The sequence below is a fragment of the Mangifera indica genome, chromosome 16 (assembly GCF_011075055.1).
Source record: "Mangifera indica cultivar Alphonso chromosome 16, CATAS_Mindica_2.1, whole genome shotgun sequence".
Taxonomy (NCBI): Eukaryota; Viridiplantae; Streptophyta; class Magnoliopsida; order Sapindales; family Anacardiaceae; genus Mangifera; species Mangifera indica.
The window spans coordinates 9,426,497-9,448,220 of NC_058152.1; the positions used below are offsets into that span (position 1 = coordinate 9,426,497).

Sequence of the window (21,724 nt, forward strand, 5' to 3'; positions counted from 1 at the left end):
TATTTTATTTTAACAAATTAAGTCATAATTTAAATTATTTTAAATATATTATAATTTAAAAATATTTTTGTTTTAAATATATTTTTGTCCAGATTTAAAAACAGAAATGTAATTAATTAACATTGATGTAATAATATTGTTGGTTAGTAGGATTAGATTTGAACTGAGTTCGTTTAAGCTTGAGTTTGAGCTCGGTTCGAACGAATTTGAAACGAGCCAACCCCAAATAAGTTCGAGTTGTTCGTCAAGCTCACAAACTAAAAATTTTGATACAAAACGACATCATTTTGATCAATATATATTAAAACGACGTCATTTTAATAACAAATTAATTAAAGTTCGAGTACAAATTAAGCTTCAACCGAGCTTAAACTCATTTGCAGTGAGTTCAATGAGCTCAAGTTTAAGCTCAAGCTCAATTACTATAAATCAAACTGAGTTTAAACTCGATTCAATTTGAATTCAACTCTATCAATTAATATTATATAATATTTCTTTATCTTTTCTCTTAAAAGACGAAGATAAGTGGATTGATGAATACAAATCAATCGAGTAACACTGTTAGTTAGTAATGGCCAAAGGACTTTTTGCCACTATTTTTTTTTCCCCTCAAATTTTCACACATTATCTTTTAAAAATTTAAATATTTATTTATTAATCGTTAAAGTTAACAAAATTCATTAGTTTTAATATAAAATTATTATTTAATCAATAATATTAAAAAAATAAAATGTTATCTGATTTTTTCTTTAAACATTAAAAACTAATAATTTTTCTCTGATTTAAGTTTAAAAAAAATTATATTTTCCTACTGTTAGGTTTAAGGTTTCTCCAACGCAAACTTTATGCCTTCTATGTTGACCTCTCCGTCCAACAACAAACTCTCTCCCTTCTCCGATGACAAATGTCTTCGCCTCTAGCAAAGACATTTTATCTTCATCTAGAGACAAAAGGACGAAAATGAAACGTCTTCGCTAGAAACAAAGACATCATCTTTGTTGTCGTTGATGAAGTGTCATCATGTCTTTGTTGATGACAAAGATATTCATCACCAAAGAAGGGAGAGAGTTCGTCGTCAAACGGAGAGAGTTCATCATAGGAGAAACCCTAATTCCGACTGGAGAAAAATGTAACATTTTTAAAAGTTAAGTCTGAAAAAAAAATTATTAGTTTTTAGGATTTAGGGGGAAAACGAGATAAAATTTTAAAACTAACAAATTTGATTAATTTTAATAGTTTATTGGTGGATATTTAGGTTTTTTAAATATCATAGGTGGAAACTTGAGACAAGAGTAAACTTTAGGTGGGAATAAGTCATTTCGCCTTAGCAATATATAATATTTCTTTACCTTTCTCTTAAAGAGGAAGATATATTAGTTAATAGAAGCAAATCCATTTGGATGGTCGGTCCTTTTGAGTGGTAAAATAGAACTTTAAGGTGTATTTTATTTGGAGAATATTTTATTATAAAAAGTGAAAAATTATTATAAAAATAGATTATTTAATAAAAATTATTATTATGTTTAATAAATTAAGTAAATATAAATAATTATTGTATTTAATTAGTATTAATAAAAGAATATAAAGATATTATTTTACTTTTAAATATCTTTAAGAGATTAATAGGTTTAATTAGTAATGTATTTGGTTAAACTAAAATATCTTATTTTAAAATATTTGTTTGATGTATTTTCTAATATATTACCCATTGTAATAATATATTATGGTTATTTTTGTATTGTTAAATTATGAAATCAATTAACTAAATTATTTTTTCGAGTTGTTAGCTTATTGGTAATATTTTTTTCTTAAATATTCTACCTATCACAAATTATAACAACTAATTTAATAATCTTGTTATTTTAATTGAAAAGTATTATTTTTTTCTGTTGAAAAATTTAATAAATAAGAATAAAATTGTAACAAAATTAAGATTACTTCGACAATTTTTTAACAATAAAACTATGTATACATACTTTTGATTACACAAATGAGTACACAGATAACGTGTTATCATATGATTTGATGATTTTAAATTAAGAAAAAATTATTTAATCACATTATTTCATGCCATCAATGTACTCATTTTATATATTCAAAAGTGTATATACATAGTACTGTTTATCTTTTAATATCTAAAGTAGAGATGTTAATTAAATTACTTAATAATAGAAATTTACCAAACTAGTTTATTTCCTAACAAACCAAATAAAATAATGTTAATAATAAAAAATAGGCGAAAAGGCTTATTCCTCCCTAAAGTTTATTGAAAACCTAAACTAGTACGTACTAACTTTTAAAAACTCAAATACCCATTTATGAACAATTTTTTAGTAAAAATCTCAGTTAATGTTAGAAGTAAAACTATCATTTAATAAAAAAATAAACATTTATCATAATTTCCCCCCTCTATTTGGAAATCTCACAATTTTTCTCCCATGATTTTCTTCAAAATTTGAAAAGTGGTTATTTCTCCTTGGGCTTTTTCTTCATCGGCAACGATTTCTTCTAGGCTGTTGTCCGACCTTGCCTTCTTCTTTCCCTCAGCCAATCACCTCCTTCCATTCTTTGTTAGAGACGAAGACCATCGTTTTCGTCTCAAAAGAAGAGAAAGGTTTTTGTCTGAGACAAAAAGTTTTCGTCTCCAACAAAGGCAAAATTAGCACAAGGAGAGTTGACCGATAAGGAAGAATAAGGATGGAGGTTGGCTGAGGGCCGAGAAGAGTGAGTCACTAGAGGAGAAAAAACCAGAGAGAAATTAAGAGATTTCAGACTTTGAAAGAAAATTTGGAGAAAAATTGTGATATTTTAAAATTGAGGGGGGGTGAGTTATAAAAGTTTAGTCTTTTTAAATTTTTTGTTAAATAATAATTTTATCTCTAACTTTAATTGAGATTTTTAATAAAAAATTGTTCGTAAGTGAGTATATAGATTTTTAGAAGTTAGCAGATATTAATTAGATATTCAATAAAATTTGGGTGGAAATAAGTCTTTTGGCCTAAAAAATAAATTAATTATGAAGGTAATAAAAGATTACCCTAAACCAATCACCTCCTCAATATCATATCTTATTATGATGAAGATAATAATAAAATATGAAAAATAAGCAATAATAAATAAATAATGTTAAACTTGTATTGTATCCATCAACCGATCTTCCCTCTTATTTCTAGTAAAATTTTAGTAATTTTTGACAAGCTAATTTCTTTCTTATTTTGTCCCCTCCTTTTAATTCATTGAATCCAATTTGACAGGCTTACTTTGTGTCTCTTTCCCAAAGAGTGGAAGCTTAAATAATGCATCTAGCTATAGTGTTGCACCCAAAACACGAAATCGTCTTCTAGTGGCATCTGGAATAGCTCAACATTCTCCCACTGTCATGCTCATATTCCTTCTAAATCTAGTAAAAGAAAAGCATATTCCAATCCATTATTCCCAAACTTACTATAAAAAATGTTGACGTCTTTCTAAATCAGGTAAATGCTGTTATGTTTTATTTCATCATTCATGTTCTTTTTCTTTATCTATATATTTATATATAGAGTTAATCTATTTCTACAATTTTACGTATATTTTTGTATGATATTTAAATTGATTTATTTTATTAGCGTTGTGTGCTAGAATGCTTGAAAAATGACCTCATCTCTGATCATAACAAAGCTGTAATTCCACCGCTGTCATGTTCATATTTCCAGAGTCTGCATATTTGCACAACCAAGGTTCAATCAAGTTATATATAAATAAGACCTTTTATTCCTTCAGTGATCCCACAAGAGAAAGAGATGACCAGCTACGAATCAGAAGAAGAGAAGCTTTTTCGAATGGTTCATGACTTCATAGAATCATCGGAATCATCAACTTCTTCGTCTTCTTCTTCTTCTTCTTCCTCTTCTCCTCTTCTTTCTTCCTCTTCTTCGTCAAACGAAAATATTTCTACTTCCTTAACTTTACAGGTACTTGATTAACCTCCTCTTTCAGTTCTTCATTATTATTTTGGTGGTTTTTTATGATTTTTATTCTGTCTCTTTTAGGAGATTCTGGCCAGTGTATCAGAAGCTGAAAATAGACTGTTGGAGTGTGTGTTGAAGCATATGAGAAACAAAAGAGATCACATAGAGAAATCTTCCGGTAAGTTGATGAAGAAATGGTTAGTTTTGAAGCTCAAAAAGGATGGTTTCAACGCTTCTCTTTGTCAAACTTCTTGTGTCACTTCCTTGGGCTCCCCAGCTGGTAATTTTATATATATATATATATATGTTTTCCTTTTTCATCAATTTAATTTTAGCTCTTCAGGTTGAGTTTTAATGAAGTAATCCGTTGAACAGGTGATTATGAGTATATAGAAATTCTGTTTCCAGAAAACAAAAGCAAAAACAAAAATAGAAGCAACAGGCTAATAGTGGACACAGATTTCAAGTCACAATTTGAGCTAGCAAGGCCAACACAAACCTACATAGAACTCGTAGAAAAAATCCCATCCATTTTTGTTGGAAATGAAGAGAAGCTCAATAAAATAATCTCCCTTCTTTGCTCAGCTGCAAAGCAATCTCTCAGAGAGAGAGGCCTCCACATTCCTCCATGGAGAACCATCTCTTACATGCACTCAAAATGGTTTTCTTCTGCGGGAACTAATCATCACAAAATGGCCAAAAAATCCACTGGTTTTAGCGGAGAAAAATTACAAGAAACAAGAGGTGGCTCACATGGAGTTGCGGGCAAAAAGAGAAGAGATTTCAGCGGTGGATCGTCAGGGTTGTCAAGTCAGTTTTCGAATATGGGCATAAACTGTTGCTGATTTGCATCAGTTTTTCCTGCAGCTGGCTGCTGAGTTTTCTAATTTTGGCAGAGAGATTCCCCAATTTTCCCTTTTTTTTTTTTTTAAGTAAAGTTTTATCTAAATATATCGTTGATTAATCTTGAATTCATACTCAAAAAGAAATTAAATAATTTTATTTTCTTCAAAATGATTTGATTTAATTTGTGTTTCTTAACATGATAGAGAAATTGTAATGGAAACCCAGTTTTTGCATTGTAAATTATTTTATTAATTTTAATTAACACTTGTTAATTAATTACATAATATTGGAAACATGAAACTTGAGTAAAAAATTTAATATGCTATTTTTTTATGTTGAAGCGTGTATAAAATGCCATACGGGTAATCAGAGAAAAAGAAAATATTGTGTAAATAAAAAGCTTAAAAATAGAATTCTTTGTCATTTTTCTTACTACCATAATTAATTAATATTCAAATTTAATAAAATTTTAAAGATTATAATTTTATCAATTATTTATAAAACATGTGAAAGAAATTATAACGCGTTACTTTTAAGTTTTGAATAAATTATCATACTTATAAATACATTTTTATTTGTGAGAAAAATAATAAATACGTACCCAAGTCAGGTTTTTGCACTTGAAAATTGAATTTATTTATTTCATCATATAAAAATATGAATCCAAGAAATATACAAAAAAAAATATAAATATATTATTTTATTTTTAATTTTTAATTTTTAATTTTATAATTTATGTATAAATATGTGTATATAATTTATATACAAAAACCTAAACTTAGAAATAAGGGCTTAAGAAAATTTAAAAAAAAAAACAAGAAATGGAAAACAAAAATATTAATAGAAAATTGATGAGAGAATCAAGGCGGATTCTGTATGATCCAAGAAATTAAGTTGTCGTTTTGAGGATAAGAACAGAGAATGTGTTGGATTATTTGAATTATCTTATGTTTCAAACAAACAAAAAATTCCAAAAGAGAGACGTCTACAAGTTTATCTTGATTGAAAATATAGTAATAAAGAAGAAGAAAGAAACCAGCAGCGGCCATTGCAAAAACAGTGGCACAGCCGCACAAAACAATGGGAGAAAAGAGTCTTACTATCATTGTCTCCCAGTTGAATTTTTTTAAAATATATATAGTCAAGCTAAAATTTTTGGGTTTCAATGATTGGATTAAGAGAAAATGAGAGAAATAGAGAGAAAATTATAAAAATCGTAATAATAAATTAATAATTACGAATGCTCCTTTTCTTAGACTTTTATGGTTGGATGTATCGAGTAATTTTATCTTATTTTTTAAGTTTTTACATTTTAACTCAAACCCAAATACCCCATAAAAGTTTAAATAATATGTCTAATTTTAAATACTTAATCCAGTAGTTAGATAATATATCATTATATAATTAAATACGCAATTAGATATCTAAAAGGTCAAAAGACTTATTCCTATCTAAGGTTGAATGAAATCTTAAACTTCTACCTGTTAACTTTTAAAAATCAAAATACTTATTATTATGTTAAAATTCACCGTTAGGATTAAGGGTAAAAATATCATTTATCTAAAATATTTAAAAGAATAAAAATTTATCATATTTTTTCTAGTTTAAAAATTTAGAAATTTCTTCTATCTAAAATTTAAAAAGTGATTATTTTTCTCTTAGGGTTTTTTTTTTTGTCACCGCTTTTTGGTGAACTTCATCATAAGGTGATGACGATTTTGTCAGAAAATGGTGATGAAAAAAAATCTTAAGGAAAATAATCACTTTTCACATTTTTGGTGAAAGAAAATTGTTAGATTTTTAAACTAAAGGAGGGAGAGGGGAGATTGTAATAAATTTTTAATTTTTTAAATATTTTTAGTAAAATAACATTTTTATTTTAACACAAAAATACATATATAAATCTTTTAAAGTTAACGGATGGATCAGTGATCTCATCGTAATTTATCACAATAAAATTTATTTTTTAATTTATCCGATCTATAGTTATGGGTTTCATTAATTGTTGGTGATTGTTAAACTGATTCAAGATAATGTAAAATATCTTCTGCAGTCATGATAAAAATTTCTTGTACAATAAGTCAAGCTTTTAATTCAAAGTTAATATGGAAAATCAACCTATAGAAACCAATCAAAAGTTTTAGATATCAATTCATGCAACCCACTAAAGAATTATTTAGGTAATAAAGCAATTATTTCAAAAGGTTCATTATAATTAGATCAATTAATTAATTAATTAATTATCATTCAGTCGTCACTCATCATATACAGTCCAATATAATATAAATTTTGATGCAATGTATCAATCTTATAAGTTGCCGATCTCTATGAATGCATGCAACCCACTAAAGTATTTCCATAGTAAATAAATAAAGCAAAATTTTCAAAGAGGCCATGATGAAATAAACTAATGTGAAAGACTCTCAAGATTTAGAATTTCAGTATTATAATTTATCATGAGCATTAAGTAGTTTTGCATAATAAGTTTATGATATAAATCAAACACCTATAAGAGACACTGATTTAATCCATCCTGAGCATTTGGTCTACAAGGGTCAAAATCCTGACCTTTCAAATACTTAGAAAAGAGTAAATAACATTTTCGCACCCAATTCATGGCCTAAAAACACTTTTTCATCTCTACTTAATATAAATAGTATTTTCCCACTTAAAATTAAACTTTGTTTGAAAAAATAACAGTATAAAGACAATGTAGTAATTTTTATCATTTAGTAAATTTAAAAATATTTAAAAAAGAACTCTTTTACACATCAGACTCAAAATTTTAAACTAATAATTTAATTTTTTTTTTAAAAGATTTGAAAACTCATAAATAAATTCTTTAAATATTTGGAAACCTTAATTGTGATGCAGCTCATTTAGAAAATATCTTATTCACCCCCATTTTGTTTAAACTACTATTATGACCTTAATAATTTGTCATATGACATTTACACTCTTAATTTGTTATGATTTATTCAATTCTTTAATGATAGAAGGCCAAAGGACTATTTCCCACCCAAAGTATGCGTTTTTCTCAAGTTTCCTCCCGTTAACTTTGAATATCTCATTTACCCACCCATGAACTGTTAAGATTAACTAAGTCCGTTAGTTATCTCATTTCCCCTCCTAAACTTTAAAAACTAAAAATTTCCTCAACCCAAGTTTTAAGAAACAACATTTTCCCCCCTAGGGTTTCTAATTTTTAGATTCAAATTTTCGACGCCATTTCTTCTTCTCCAGCAACCTCCAAGGGATGTCTCTTCCTCTCCGGCACGACCTGCTTTCAGCGGCTCTCCTGGGCATGGTCATCGATGAAGAGTCTTCATCGTCAATGAAGACCTCGTCTTTGTCAATGACCATGCCCAAAAGAGTTGTGAAAAGAGGTTGTGCCAGAGATGAAGAGGCGTCGCCTAGAGATCGCCGAAGAGGAAGAAATGGTGTCGAAAAATTGAATTTGAAAAATTGAAAACTCTAAGGGGGAAATATTGTTTTTGAGAACTTGAGTTAGGGAAAATTATTAGTTTTTAGGGTCTAGGAGGGAAAAAAAATCAAATTTAAGTTTATTTTTAATAATACAAATAAAATGATAATTTTGTCTTTGAAACCGTTAATTTTAACTATCCACAGGTGGGTAAATGAGATTTTCAAAGTTAATGGAAAAAACTTGGGAAAACAGTATACCTTGGGTGGGAAATAGTCCTTTGGCCATGATATAATTATTATTTTTAAAACTATAGAGGTGTATCTTAAAATTTAAAATTTTCAAAAACAGTCCTAAACTTTTTAAATTAAAAAAACTTAAAATTATCATATTCATTGCATAAATTTTTAAAATTTTCTTATGACTCTAATAGTTTGTAATATAACATTTACACCATTAATTTGTTGTGTTCTACTCAATTCTTGAGGGTTTAACTATTATTTTTTAAATATCAAGAGACATATTGAAAATTTAAAAATACTCTTAAACTTTATATCAAATTTCTAGAAACCCTACAAATTTCATTAACACCCTTAACATTTTCAAAAATTAAAGTGTACCCCTAAATGAACGATTATATGTCATTAATACCTATATCTATACTTCTACTAATACAATTATTACTATTACTTGTCACCATTTCTGACTTGATACCAAAAAGAAAGGAAGAAGGGGTGAGGGTGAAAGAAAGAAAAATAAGTAAATTCTTATGTAATTTAAATATTTATATGATTTATTTTTAATTTTTGTTAATTTAAAATTATATCATAATTTTGAGAAATAAAATAATATAGATAAAATGATAATTTTATTTTGTTTTTTTCATTAACAATGTTTGTTTTGAAAAAAAAAATTGTTATTTATGTAAACTAAGTATAGAAAAGTATCACATCAAACTTCTGGTGCAAAAATGTTTTTAACTCTTTCGAAAGGTTATTATATAATTTAATATAATATTATATATTTTAAGCCCTCAAAAGTAGTTTCAATACCAAAACATGAGATTTTATATATAAAAAAATATAAGTTTAAAACTCTTTTGACAAAATATTAAGACCAAATTCTTGATTTATTTAATTTTATAGTTGTAGAGTCTATCACTAGATATGAACTTTATTATGCTCCAATGTGGTTTTTTGTTTAAAAAAAATATTTTACATAACTAACCAATATCCATGAATGCAAGCAACCCACTAAAGTATTACGACAGTAACTAAATAAAGCAGGAACTTCAAAGGGGCCATGATGAAAATTAACCATTGTACAAGACTCTACATATTGAATGTCAATATTATAGTTAGCCCATGAGCCGTCCAAATATTTGATATAAAACTTTTGTTAGAATTTAAGCTGATAAAACTAAAATATTTAGTTATTAAGTTTAGGCCAAAGGACTATTTTCCACCCAAGTTTTAATGCGTTTTCAAAATTATTCACGAGATTTAAAAAACTCAAAATCTCACTCATAAGTCAACTATCATTATAATTTTATGTTAGAAGTAAAAGTTAAATCGTTATTTTATCAATAATATTAAAAAAATAAAATTTCTTATGTTTTTTCTCCAAATTTTTAAAAACTAACAACTTCACTCTTCCTTAAAGTTTTGTAACTTTCAAAACTCAAAGAGTTATAAGTAATTAAACATCTATTTAAATGTTCAAACCGTCTTCCCAAAAGAGATTACTCTAATTTATTGTGTTCTACTCAATTCTTGACGGTTTAAATGTCATTTTCTAAATATCAAGAGACATATTGAAAACTTTAAAACACCCTTAAACTTTTTATCAAATCTCTAGAAACCTTAAAAGTTTCACTAACACTCTTAAAATTTTTAAAAATTAAAGTTTATCCCTAAACTTACGATTATATGTTATTAACACTTATATCTATATGTCTACTAATATAATTATTACTATCACTTGTCACTGTTCCCCACTTGAAACCCAGAAGAAAAGAAAAAAGGGCGAGGGCAAAAAAAAGAAAAATAAATACGTTCTTATGTAATTTAGATATTTATATGAGTTATTTTTAATTTTTGTTAATTTAAAGTCATATGATAATTTTAAGAAAAGAAATAGTATAGATAAACTGGTAATTTTACTTTGTTTTTTTATTAATAAAGTTTGATTTTGAATAAAAAATGTTATTTGTGCAAACTAAGTATAGAAAAGTATTATGTCAAACCTCCAGTGGAGAAATTTCTTTTACTTTTCCAAAAGGTAATTATATAATCTAATATAATATTATATATCTTTGATGATAAAATATGAGGTTTTATATATAAGAGAGTATGAATTTAAATTTCTTTTGACAATAAATTAATATCAAACTCTTTACTTGGTTTTTTTAATTATAAGATCTATTACCAAATCTAAGGTTATTTTGCTCTAATAAGATTTTTTTGTTAAAAAAATATTATATATATAATCCAATATAATATAATTGTCGATAGTGGATACAATGTATCAACCTCACATATGTAACCAATCTTTATGAATGCATGCAGCCCACCAAAGTATTAAGACAGTAACTAAATAAAGCAAGAATTTCAAAGAGGCCATGATGAAAATTAACCATTGTACAAGACTCTACATATGGAATGTTAATACTATAATTAGCTCATGAGCCGTCCGAATATTTGATATTAAAACTTTTGTCCGAATTTAAGTTGATATAACTAAAATATTTAGTTATTAAGTTTACGCCAAAGGACTATTTTTTATCCAAGTTTTGATGTGTTTCTAAAGTTATATCACAAGATTTGAAAAACTCAAAGTCTCATTTATGGATCAACTGTCAATATAATTTTTTATTAGATGTAAAGATAAAATCGTTATTTTATTAATAATATTAAAAAATACAAAATTTATTATATTTTTCTCCCAAAGTTTTAAAAACTAACAACTTCACCCCTCCCTAAGGTTTTTTAACTTTCAAAAATAACATTTTTTCTCCTAAAACCTAGAATTTATTTTTCAAATGCTCTCCAACCAACAGCGACGACACTTTAACCCACCATCTCTAACTACCAGATTTTCACTCTTTGGTGCAAGAAGACGCATTAGTTCATCTAAATTGACAAAGCCTCATTGTAACACCCACAGGTAAAACCAAAGAAATCTCAGTCTGTTTTCCTAATTTAAAATTTGATGATTTCTTTGAATTTCAAAAGTACAGTCTCGTGTATGGAGATATACACGACTGTGTAAGATCAACAAAAAGTCAATAAGTGGATCAGATCATAATCACAATGAAGTAGGAGATTGTCTTAGTTGTGCAACTAGATACATGACCGTGTATGGTCCATACACACCCGTGTATCGCTTCCAAAAATTAAAATTAAAATGCAATAACCCTAACTCTCTAGCATTATCTTTGATAGTCGTAAAAAGCAGAGAGTGTGAGAGAGAAGAAGAGTATTTTCATTACTTGTGGAGCCACCAACGGTCACTAGAATCACTGTTACTGTGCAAGGAAGGCTTTATTGCTGGAGTCCAAGTAAGTGGAGTGAAATCCCTTATTTGATCATGGAATCCTCAAGGTTTGTTTGTTATATAGTCGATCCAAAGTCAATTAAGCATGAATGTGATGGTATGTATGATGTACTTCTTTTTGTATGCAATTATGATGAACCATAGACATGCCTAGCCTATTGAATTTGAATATTATGAGTTTTTGAGATGATAATTCATTAGTATCGTTGATGTGATGTGTGTACTTGTTATAAAGCATTATTTCCATTGAATAAGTTGTTTAAGGGACTTAGAGACATTTTGTGTTGGTTTGAATGTGTGCTTGAATGGGTTTATGTGAGACTTAAACAGTGTAAAAACCCTAAGGTACGATTTCCAAATCACAACACACAGTCGTGTAAGGTCCCATACATGCCCGTGTGTCATTCCAAAAAATTTGAAAGTCCGAAGATCTCATGCTCATTCTGAGGGAAAAAATGCATGGTCGTGTGATATAGGACACATGCTTATATATGGCTTTTCAAAAGTAGACAATGTGCAACAAAGGACACATGTTATACAAATGGATATAAGTACACGGGAGTGTGTCCAGGTCAACTCCCCATGTGCATCTACTTTATACATGATTGTGTGCTAAATGTCACATGCTCGTGTATGTGGTTCAAGAGGCACATAGGTGTAGGTTGAGATGCACATGATCGTATATCCCTAGACAAAGTCAAAAGATGATTATACCCCTAGACTATATACGTAAGAGGGGTAAGAGTTATATAAGAAGAATAATGAGCCAATAAAGGATAGAAAATTCTTGAAAGACATAAATGAGGAGTCCGACTATGTGAAAATGGCTTAAACTCAAATTGAATTGAAAAGTCAACAACCTTAAAGCTAGTGTCACACAACTAAATAGTCACAAGCTATACTCGTAAATGACAATATTTGTAAGGGCAATAAGGTTGGATAACCATAAAATGCATAACCACCCAATTCAGTTCAGGTGTGCATGGTAAGGATATAACTTTCAGATATTCCTCACCTGATCAGTGAGATGCATCACATATATACTTGAGGTAGGGGTCATTTTCGAATGATTAGTCAACAATTTCAATCAACTTATGTTATAAGGGAATAAACTATTATCAGATATTTCTCCATTTATTGAGTTTTACTCATGCATTTCCTTTTGTATGTTTTACAAGTAGAGGTGAATAATAGGGCAGATGAGGATCCAGTGGTTCAACGAGTAGTTACACGAAGAGAGGGGTTTTTATGTCATTCCAGTTTTACTAGACATACATTTGGCATTTTTATTACTTTCAGACACATTGGTTTACTCACGATTTGTATAATCATTTTATGACATAGATTTCATGTATTTTTATTATAAACAGTTAATTTTATTACGTGACCTTTTTGCATGTCTTATAATTATGATCATACATTAAAGTTTTTAAATAGTTTAATTGTGCACGTCTCTTTTGGTATATTCTCATCAGGGGTATATACCTAGAGAAAGGTGTTATATTTATGATATCAGAGCATAATTTTGATACCCTAAAAGGTGAAAAAATTTATGTGTTTGAAAAATGCATATAGAGTTAAGTAAGAAAGTAGCCCTTCGTGCAGTGTTGACCGCCTGCATACCTACCAATGTGAGTATTATATAGCTACGTTGAGATTAAAAGTGATATGCCTAAATGTTGTTGTGATTTTAGGATGAAGAGACTAAAAAGATTGATCAGAGAGTCCCCAGATGTCCCAGTTAGGAGATGAGCCAATCAAAGGCTTGGGGACAAGCATCTAACATGCGAATTGTGTCCTCCATTAATAGTGTTACCATCCGTTAGATTGAAAAAAAGGTTCTAAGGAAAAATAAAAAGGTGTTAATCAGTGTGGGCATCCAACCCAAGCCTCATCATTGCCACAATAGTAGTTAGAGACAAAAGCACTCTTCTAACAAAGTTGGGGGAATGTAGGAGCACGTCTTATTTACAACTTGTCTAGTCATCATCAGCCCCCAGATTTTATAGGTAGTGTAGTGTCAAGAGAACTACCAGCTGAGAAGTGGCTAAAGGCAACAAAGGATGTCATAAGGATCTACTCAATGACAAATGTTGATAAGATCCAATATATCAATCTCCAGTTGAAAGATGATGTTAAGGTTTGATGGCAAATGTTAAGTGGGACCCATCGAGTTTTAGAGATATCATGAGTATAGTTCAAATAAGTCTTTAAGTCATAGTACGTGTTAACTAATGTCATGTATGTAAAGGCCTAGGAGTTCCTTCATTTAAGGTAGAGAAACATGTCAGTCATGGAATTTTCAACCAAGCTAAACTCATTGGCCAAGTGTGCTCTTGGCATGGCTAGTTTAGAGAGAAGCAAGTTAGATGTGTTCATGAAAGGACTAAGGCCAGATATAGCCAAGGATATGATGATGGGAAATAATCATCCGAAGACTTTTTTAGAGGCTTTTGGTTGAGCCCTAAGATTTGAGGCCATAAGGTAATGCATAGCTAAGAACAGAAAGCTATCAAAGAAGCCTACACCATCAGCCCAGGTACAGAGGCAAAGTTAGCTGACTATTAGTGGCAACTGAGGGGCAGGCAACAGAAATGGTCTTGGTAGAGACAATAGAGGCAAGAAACCTTTCCGACCTAAGAATAAGAAGAACCTGAGGGGTAACTCCTATTCTTTAAATTTTAAAAGCTTAGACTCTGACCCATAAGTTAATTTATGTTAAAAATATTAGTTAAAGTTAAAAGGTAAAACCATCATTTATTAAAAATATTTAAAAAATTAAAATGTTATCACATTTTTCTTTCCAAGTTTAATAATCTAACAATTTCTCTTTATCCAAAATTTAAAAAGTACTCTTTTCCCCTTAGGTTTTTCCTCTTCTCTCTGACAATGATTTCTCATCTTCAGTCATTGGTCGTCTTCCCTCCCGCCTTCTCTCTCTCTCCCAGTTACTCTCAATTCCATCATCGGTCGTCTTCGTTATAGACAAAGACAAACGGTCTTTATCTAAGATAAAAACGACGAATTGTCACTGAAGAGAAGAGAAAAAACTCTAGAGAAAAATAGTTACTTTTTAAATTTTTGGTAGGAAAAATTATTAAATTTTTAAACCTGCAAAGGAAAATATAATAAAATTTTAATTTTTTAAATATTTTTAGTAGATGATGATTTTATCTTTAACTCTAACTGAGATTTTTAATATAAATTAACTCATAAATAAGTGCTTGAGTTTTTAAAAATTGACCAACAAGAGTTTAAAATTACATCAAACCTTGAGTAAGAACAAGTCTTTTAGCCTATTTGAAACAAATATAAATTTTCAATCTTCACTAATATAATTAATTGATTATTCTTTAAATCAACCCATTAATATTATAGAATGGAATACTTGCCACCCACCTTGCCAAGTTATTGTATTCATATAAAGTCGTCTTTCATTTGAATTTTGTTTATGGTCATATACTCATAGACAACCATTTTACTTTTTTGTTTCTTTGAGTTTTATGAGCACTTGATGAGAAATTTTGCTCTTAGGAAAACAAATTTAAAAGAATTTGAATACTAAACACTTTGGTATAGATTTTCATTTTGTGTCCAATGTTAAAATTCTTTAAATCCATAAAAAAAATTTTTATAATTTGAGATAGATTTTTATTTCTCCATAAAATACTTATATGCTTTATGAAATATTTGAAAAGAAAACTATTAAAAGTTTGAAAATGAATACATTAAAATAATAAGAACAAAAAAGTAGTGAAAAAATAATATTAGTAAGTAATCTACAGGTTGATTTATACCCACATCATTGATATGGATTTAAAAAATTATTACTCATATAAATCCATTATATGATTAATAAATAATTTAATTATTTAATTTAAAATTATTTAATAAAATAATAATAATATTCTACCAGATAATGGTTGATAGTACTATTTTTATTAGCACTGTAAATATTATTGTACTTGATATGAGACACCACAATGCCTACAAATATTGTATTGGTTTTATCCATTCTCTTAAGTCTTAATATAAGATTTTGTCTCTTCTCTCTTAATTTAAAGTAATTTTAAAAAAAAAAATTGACCTTCTTTTGTGTCTTGTTGAAATTTAATTCAAAAATAGGATATCAAACTCAACAAAGAAGGAAAAAAGGCATTTAAGATGCCCAATTTTGAAGTAAAATTAATATTTTATATTCGGATTCGATCTTGACTTGATCTAGAGTTTGATCCAACTTTTTCTTAGTTTGACTAGTCAAATGCCCAATCTGAATTATTGAATGCTCCATTCCCTTGCAATTGTTGAGGTTCAAGTTTGAGCATATTTTCAACTTTTTGTAAATTTAGAAAATAAATAAATTATTAACCAACAGAGTTGGGACTTAAATGTAATTGTAAAAAAAATTTACAAAGTCAGATAGATGTAGTATAATCATTGAAATATGATTGAATCAATGGTTAAACTGCAACTCGATATAATTTTTCCGTTTTAATTTTAATTCAAAGTTGATTAATGGTTTAAACAGTTTTAATTATTTGAATCATACCAATTATGGTTCCAATCGAATTAGCCGGTTTAAGTTTTCAAAACCGTGAGTAAAAAATAAATAATTATAAATTTAATTTTGAAAATAATTTTAATTATCATTAAGATATAAAAGAAATTGAAAGCTGATCAAATCCCGCAAAAAAAAAAAAAAGTTATTGTTAGCCTTCATTTCACTGATCTTCGCCTCATAGCTAAGTTTAAAAAAAAAAACTCTCTTTAAATCTTATTTAACACCGCAAATAAGCCTCTATCTTAATTAGACTAATTTTCTCCAATTTTAAGCTAAGTCTCTTTTTTTTTTATTATTATTTGTAATTATAAATTTAAATCCTTCTTCCTGAATCACACTTAAATAAGTATTTTCTTTACATTTTCCCCAATTTTCTAATTTCAACTTATTTTCTTTTCTTTTCTTCATATCCAAATTTAATCTGGTTATGCTTCCATAGTTTAGTTAGCATTATATTTTGGCCAAAAGACCTATTCCCACCCAAGGTTTAGTCTATTATCAAACTCGCACATACTAATTTTTGAAAATTTAAATATCTATTTTACAATTGATAAAGTTAATCAAATATGTTAATTCTAAATGTATAATTGTCATTTAAGTTGTAATATTAAAAAAGATAAAATTTTATCTAATGTTTTTATATAAGATTTTAAAAACTAACAACTTTCCGTCAACTTAAGTTTTGAAAAGTTACATTTTTTCTCTAAAGTTTGTAATTTTTTTTTCTTCCTTCTCTAATGCTGGAGTCCAACCAAGAAGGTCTTCAGCCCATCTTCAAAATTGGTCGACGCTCCCTCCCTCATCCCAAAGACAGACAAATTGACGAAAATATGGCATCAAGTCAGTGAATAATAGATGGCCCAAAGACAAATGTTGTCCGAAGATCGTCTTTTAAAATTTTCATCAAACGCGAAGCAAATGATGTTTCAAACATCGTCTTTTTGGACATTGAGAGAAAGACCTTTCTCCTATTTGTTTTCGGGAGATCTTTGATCTCTCTTTTTGAATGCCGAGCAGATGACCTTTCTCCCATCTGTTTTCAATCGATTTCAAAGATGGGCTGAAGACATTCTTCTAGGCTATCAGTTAGACTCTAATAGTTGGAGAAAGAAAAAAAAAATACAAACCATAAAGGGGAAAATATAACTTTTCAAAACTTAGATCGAGAAGAATTGTTAGTTTTTAAAACCTTGATGAGGAATGAAATATTTTTTTTAATATTATATGTTAGATAATAATTATATCCATATAACTAACAAATATTATTAATTTTAATAGCTAACAGGTGAGGATTTAGATTTTTGAAAATTAAAAGATAAAAGTTTGACAATAAATTAAGCCTTGGGTGGGAATAAGTCTTTTAGCCTTATATTTTCATCAAACAAACAAATATTTAAAATAAAGTATAAAGTGTCAATGAAAAATTTAAAAGATTTTTAAAATTTTTTGAATCCTTAAAAACATCAACACCGTAACATTTTAAAAAGTAATAATTTGACCTCAAACATATAATTATACATTATTAATACTGCTATTCATATTTGTAGCAGTAAATTTTTAATTATTTTTTATTAAAATTATTATAAATTAAAGATACAAAAATTATTTAATAAAATTTTAAAGATAAAATGTTATATAATTTGAGGATTTTTGGTTTTTCAATAGTTTTATAAAAAATTTAATAAATTATTTAGCAAATTTTAGAGAAACCTGGAAAATAACTTTCTCAAACCTAAAAATGAGATTCGGCCACTTTTTATAAACTTTAAAGTATTACTGTTTCCGAAAACTCATAAAAATGCTGCAAAAAAAGTTGTAAAACAATAAAAAAAAAATTAATTATGATTAAAAATTGAAATTTACAAAGTAGTATGTAATGACCTAAATACCCTAAATTTGTAAATGATTTAATACAAACGTGAAACTCTATCGAAAAGACTGAAATTCTTCGTAATTCAGTTTTACCCAAATTTCGGAAATTCAAATTTTAATTTTTGAGATTAATTTATAATTAAGATAAAATTTAAGGAAAATATGAATTACTCCACTCCTTTACCACTTGAGCTTGGGCTAGGCCTTATACTTTATAATAGTTTGGGCTTAGGCGGCTTTTCGTGGGTCTCTGGCCGTAAAGTAAAATTCTAAAATTTAAGCGCCGTTGCCGCGGATCGAACCCGGGTCGCCTGCGTGACAGGCAGGAATACTCACCACTATACTACAACGACTTGTTGTGCTGACTGATTTAATATTATTTTATATATTAATTAACTTTTAAGCTCAAAATGGGCTGAATGGTCTCACCTTCAATTTTTATTTCAGATTTTAATGAAATAAAAGATAGGCCAAATGAGTATTTCCCATCTAAATGAACATTAAGTCTTAATTTATGTTACATTTAATTAAAAATAATAAAAACATTATTAGTACAAATATAGACATGACAGGAGTGTCAATGAAATGTTAATGGAAGAACTATAACTTTAAATATATTAGAGGAAATTTTGAGGATTTTTGGGAATTAAAAAAAAAAAGCATTTACACAAAAAAAAAAAAAACTAAATGTAATAAATTAAATGTGTAAATGTGATATTACAAATTTCTATAATTGTAACTTTATTTTCAAAATATATAAAATAGATATGATAATTTTTAAAACACTATAGATGAAAATATCTATTTATCTCTAGTAAGTTTAAAATAAAGAATAACATTTACACTCTTGTAATATTTATTCATAATTTATGTCAAAAAAATATTATAATATTTTAAATCTGATGAACAAGATGAGAATTAGTTACATTTTTTATAATATATAAATAAAATAAAATTTATATCCCCTGACAAATATGTCATTTTATCAAATATTGAGCGAGGAGTAGTCATACAACCAAATGCCCCTAGCTAAACAAATCTATGGGTTGCAGTGGATCGAGCTAGGTCAAGCTCAATGCATCGGACCTGTGAGTCGGGTTGGGTCAAGTCTTAGGCCTATATAGTGATAAGCCTTCAGGCATGGGGCAACCCATGTCATTTTTAAGGCCCAACGCTATCTATAAGGTCAAGTTGAGTTAATCGAGCCAGCCCATTTAAAGAAATTCAAAAAAAAAAAATTAATTAAAAAATTTAAACATAAATTATTTTTCAATTATTAAAACTAATGACAGTATTCTAAACATTTTATTTATAATCTCCCACTTGTAGTTAGGGTTGGATACAAGCTGAACCAAGCCCGAATAGGGCCCAACTCATTTTCGGCTCGTTTTCAGTGAGCCCAAGCTTAGGCTCGGGCTCGTCGAGTTCGTTAAACACATGTTTGTGTTTGACTTGTTTCATAATTTCAGTGTTCAGTCTCAGCTCACACTTAGCTCGAGTTCGTGTGTTCGGGTTTGCTTTGGGCTCGTATTTCAAAAAACAAACGGTGTCGTTTGTTCTAAGTTAAATATTTTTTTATTTAAATGCTCGGCTCGCTTAACCGATGTTCGTATTCGAGCTCGTATTCATTTTTTGCTTAAAATTCAAGCTTGTGTTCGGGCTTAAGCTCGGGCTTGTTCGAGCAAAGCTCGTTTCGAGCTCGAACAAGCTCGCTTCGAGCCTGAACAAGCTCGCTTCGAATCTACCCCTATTTGTAGTGGAGGAATATCATAGTTATATGATAAAAAATATTATAAGTTTATAATATAATACAAATAAATTAATTTATATATTACATAACTACAAACATAAATAAAATTTATATATCATACCATTTATCTACTTATCCTCAATGTTTAAAATTTTGAATTTATTCGTAATATTTTGTAATAATAAAATTGAAATGAAAATAAAATTATAAACACAAAGAATTATTATTTGCGAATTATGACAATTTTTTTAAAAAAAAATTGATAAGAGAAAATGAGATTGAGAATATGATGAAAGAATTTAGATTGAGAAATTTGTAGCTAAAATTAAAAATGAAAAAAATTTGGATTAGTTTATATAAAATAATAAAAAAGTTAAAAAAAAGAACTGTTGGAGGTTTCTACTTGTGGTAAAAGTCATGCTTCTATTATTTTATTATTTTAATTTTTTAACAATGTTATGTCAAGTTAGACTGAGTTAGCCTATAGGCCTAATATGAAAGCCCATAGCTTGATCATTTCAAGGTAGGTTTGAATTGTAGACTTCAAACTAGATCTCTATTTAACCTGACTCAATTAACGTGTCTATCCCTAGCATAACAAAAAAAAAAAAAAAAAAACAATCGAGGCAAAAGCCTATAAGAGTCCATAAGCTGGCAAACGGTTTGTGAGTAATGGCTTTGGCAAAATTGTCCAAGCCAACTAAAGCAACACAACTGAATATATATATATATAAAAGGACAAAAGTCCTAGCAAAGAGTATGCATGCTCCAAAACAAAGATAAGCCCAAAAACTCGAAACGAAATGTGAAGACTTCAAAACAAAAGGTAGGTACAAAACATGATAAGGGGGTTGAGAGGCAACTTGGATCCGAGACCCCCACTTTTAGCATACCTGATGAGAGCACGGTTTGTTACAATAATTAGTCATGCCAGACTCATGGGTTATTTGGATTGTTGTAGGCATGCGGGGCAACCTAAACAAGACGATGCTATTCAAATTTTTGTAAAAAAATAAAAATTAATAATATATTTTTAAAAAACCAAAAGGATGATATATTGGGACTCAAAAAATATTAAGAAAAACTTAAAAATAATATTTTAATTTTAGGAAATTCAAAAGACATTAATGTCTTTTGTGTTTCCTAAGAGATTATTTTTATTAGTTATTAAATCTTTCATAAGACATTAATAAACAATATCTTAGGAACCTAAAATATATTATTTAAAAAATATAAATTATATAATTCAGCAGCCCAACCCCGTTAATGCTCGTGGACCCAAAAGCCACAAATACAATCCCGCACGTAAGTGAAGGCGGCCGACAAGTCGGCGAAGAAGGACGGGAAAACAGACCTACGGAGGCAGGGCCCCTGCAGACCTACTGCATAATCAGGGTAGGCCCAGGTGCAGGCCCAGGCCTGGGCCTACCAAAATTGGGAAAACATGGAGATCGGTGGAATGGGACCACCCTCATTAATCAAATATTCCCTGAATCCTCCGCAATATCTACTCCATGTGATATACTTAATTCACTTCTCCCCTTCAAGTTTCCAATAATTCTTCTTAAAACCTATTTTAAAAGTGAAATGTTTTATTGTTTTGTTCCACAAATATTATTTTCATCATAAATTTTGCACAATAATTTCTTAAATTGGTGATTTATGTATATTTTTAGTGTTTTTTTTTCATTTTTTTAATTGATTGATATATATGTATATATATATCGAGATAATCTAATTTATGTAAATTGCTTACCATTGTGCCT

At 28.4% G+C, this 21,724-nt stretch overlaps 1 protein-coding gene and 1 non-coding gene across 2 annotated transcripts; one reads left to right on the top strand and one right to left on the bottom strand.

The window, feature by feature from the left end:
- The first annotated feature begins 3,592 nt into the window (after positions 1-3,592).
- LOC123199618 (von Willebrand factor A domain-containing protein DDB_G0267758-like) lies at positions 3,593-4,964 on the top strand. The gene is made up of 3 exons (XM_044614648.1): positions 3,593-3,953; positions 4,032-4,230; positions 4,326-4,964. Exons 1-3 carry the CDS (start codon positions 3,783-3,785, stop codon positions 4,793-4,795), a joined length of 840 nt encoding a protein of 279 aa, XP_044470583.1. The 5' UTR covers positions 3,593-3,782; the 3' UTR covers positions 4,796-4,964.
- Positions 4,965-18,489: 13,525 nt separating this feature from the next.
- On the bottom strand, positions 18,490-18,561 carry TRNAD-GUC. The gene has a single exon. It is a non-coding gene; the product is annotated as a tRNA-Asp (tRNA).
- Positions 18,562-21,724: the final 3,163 nt, after the last annotated feature.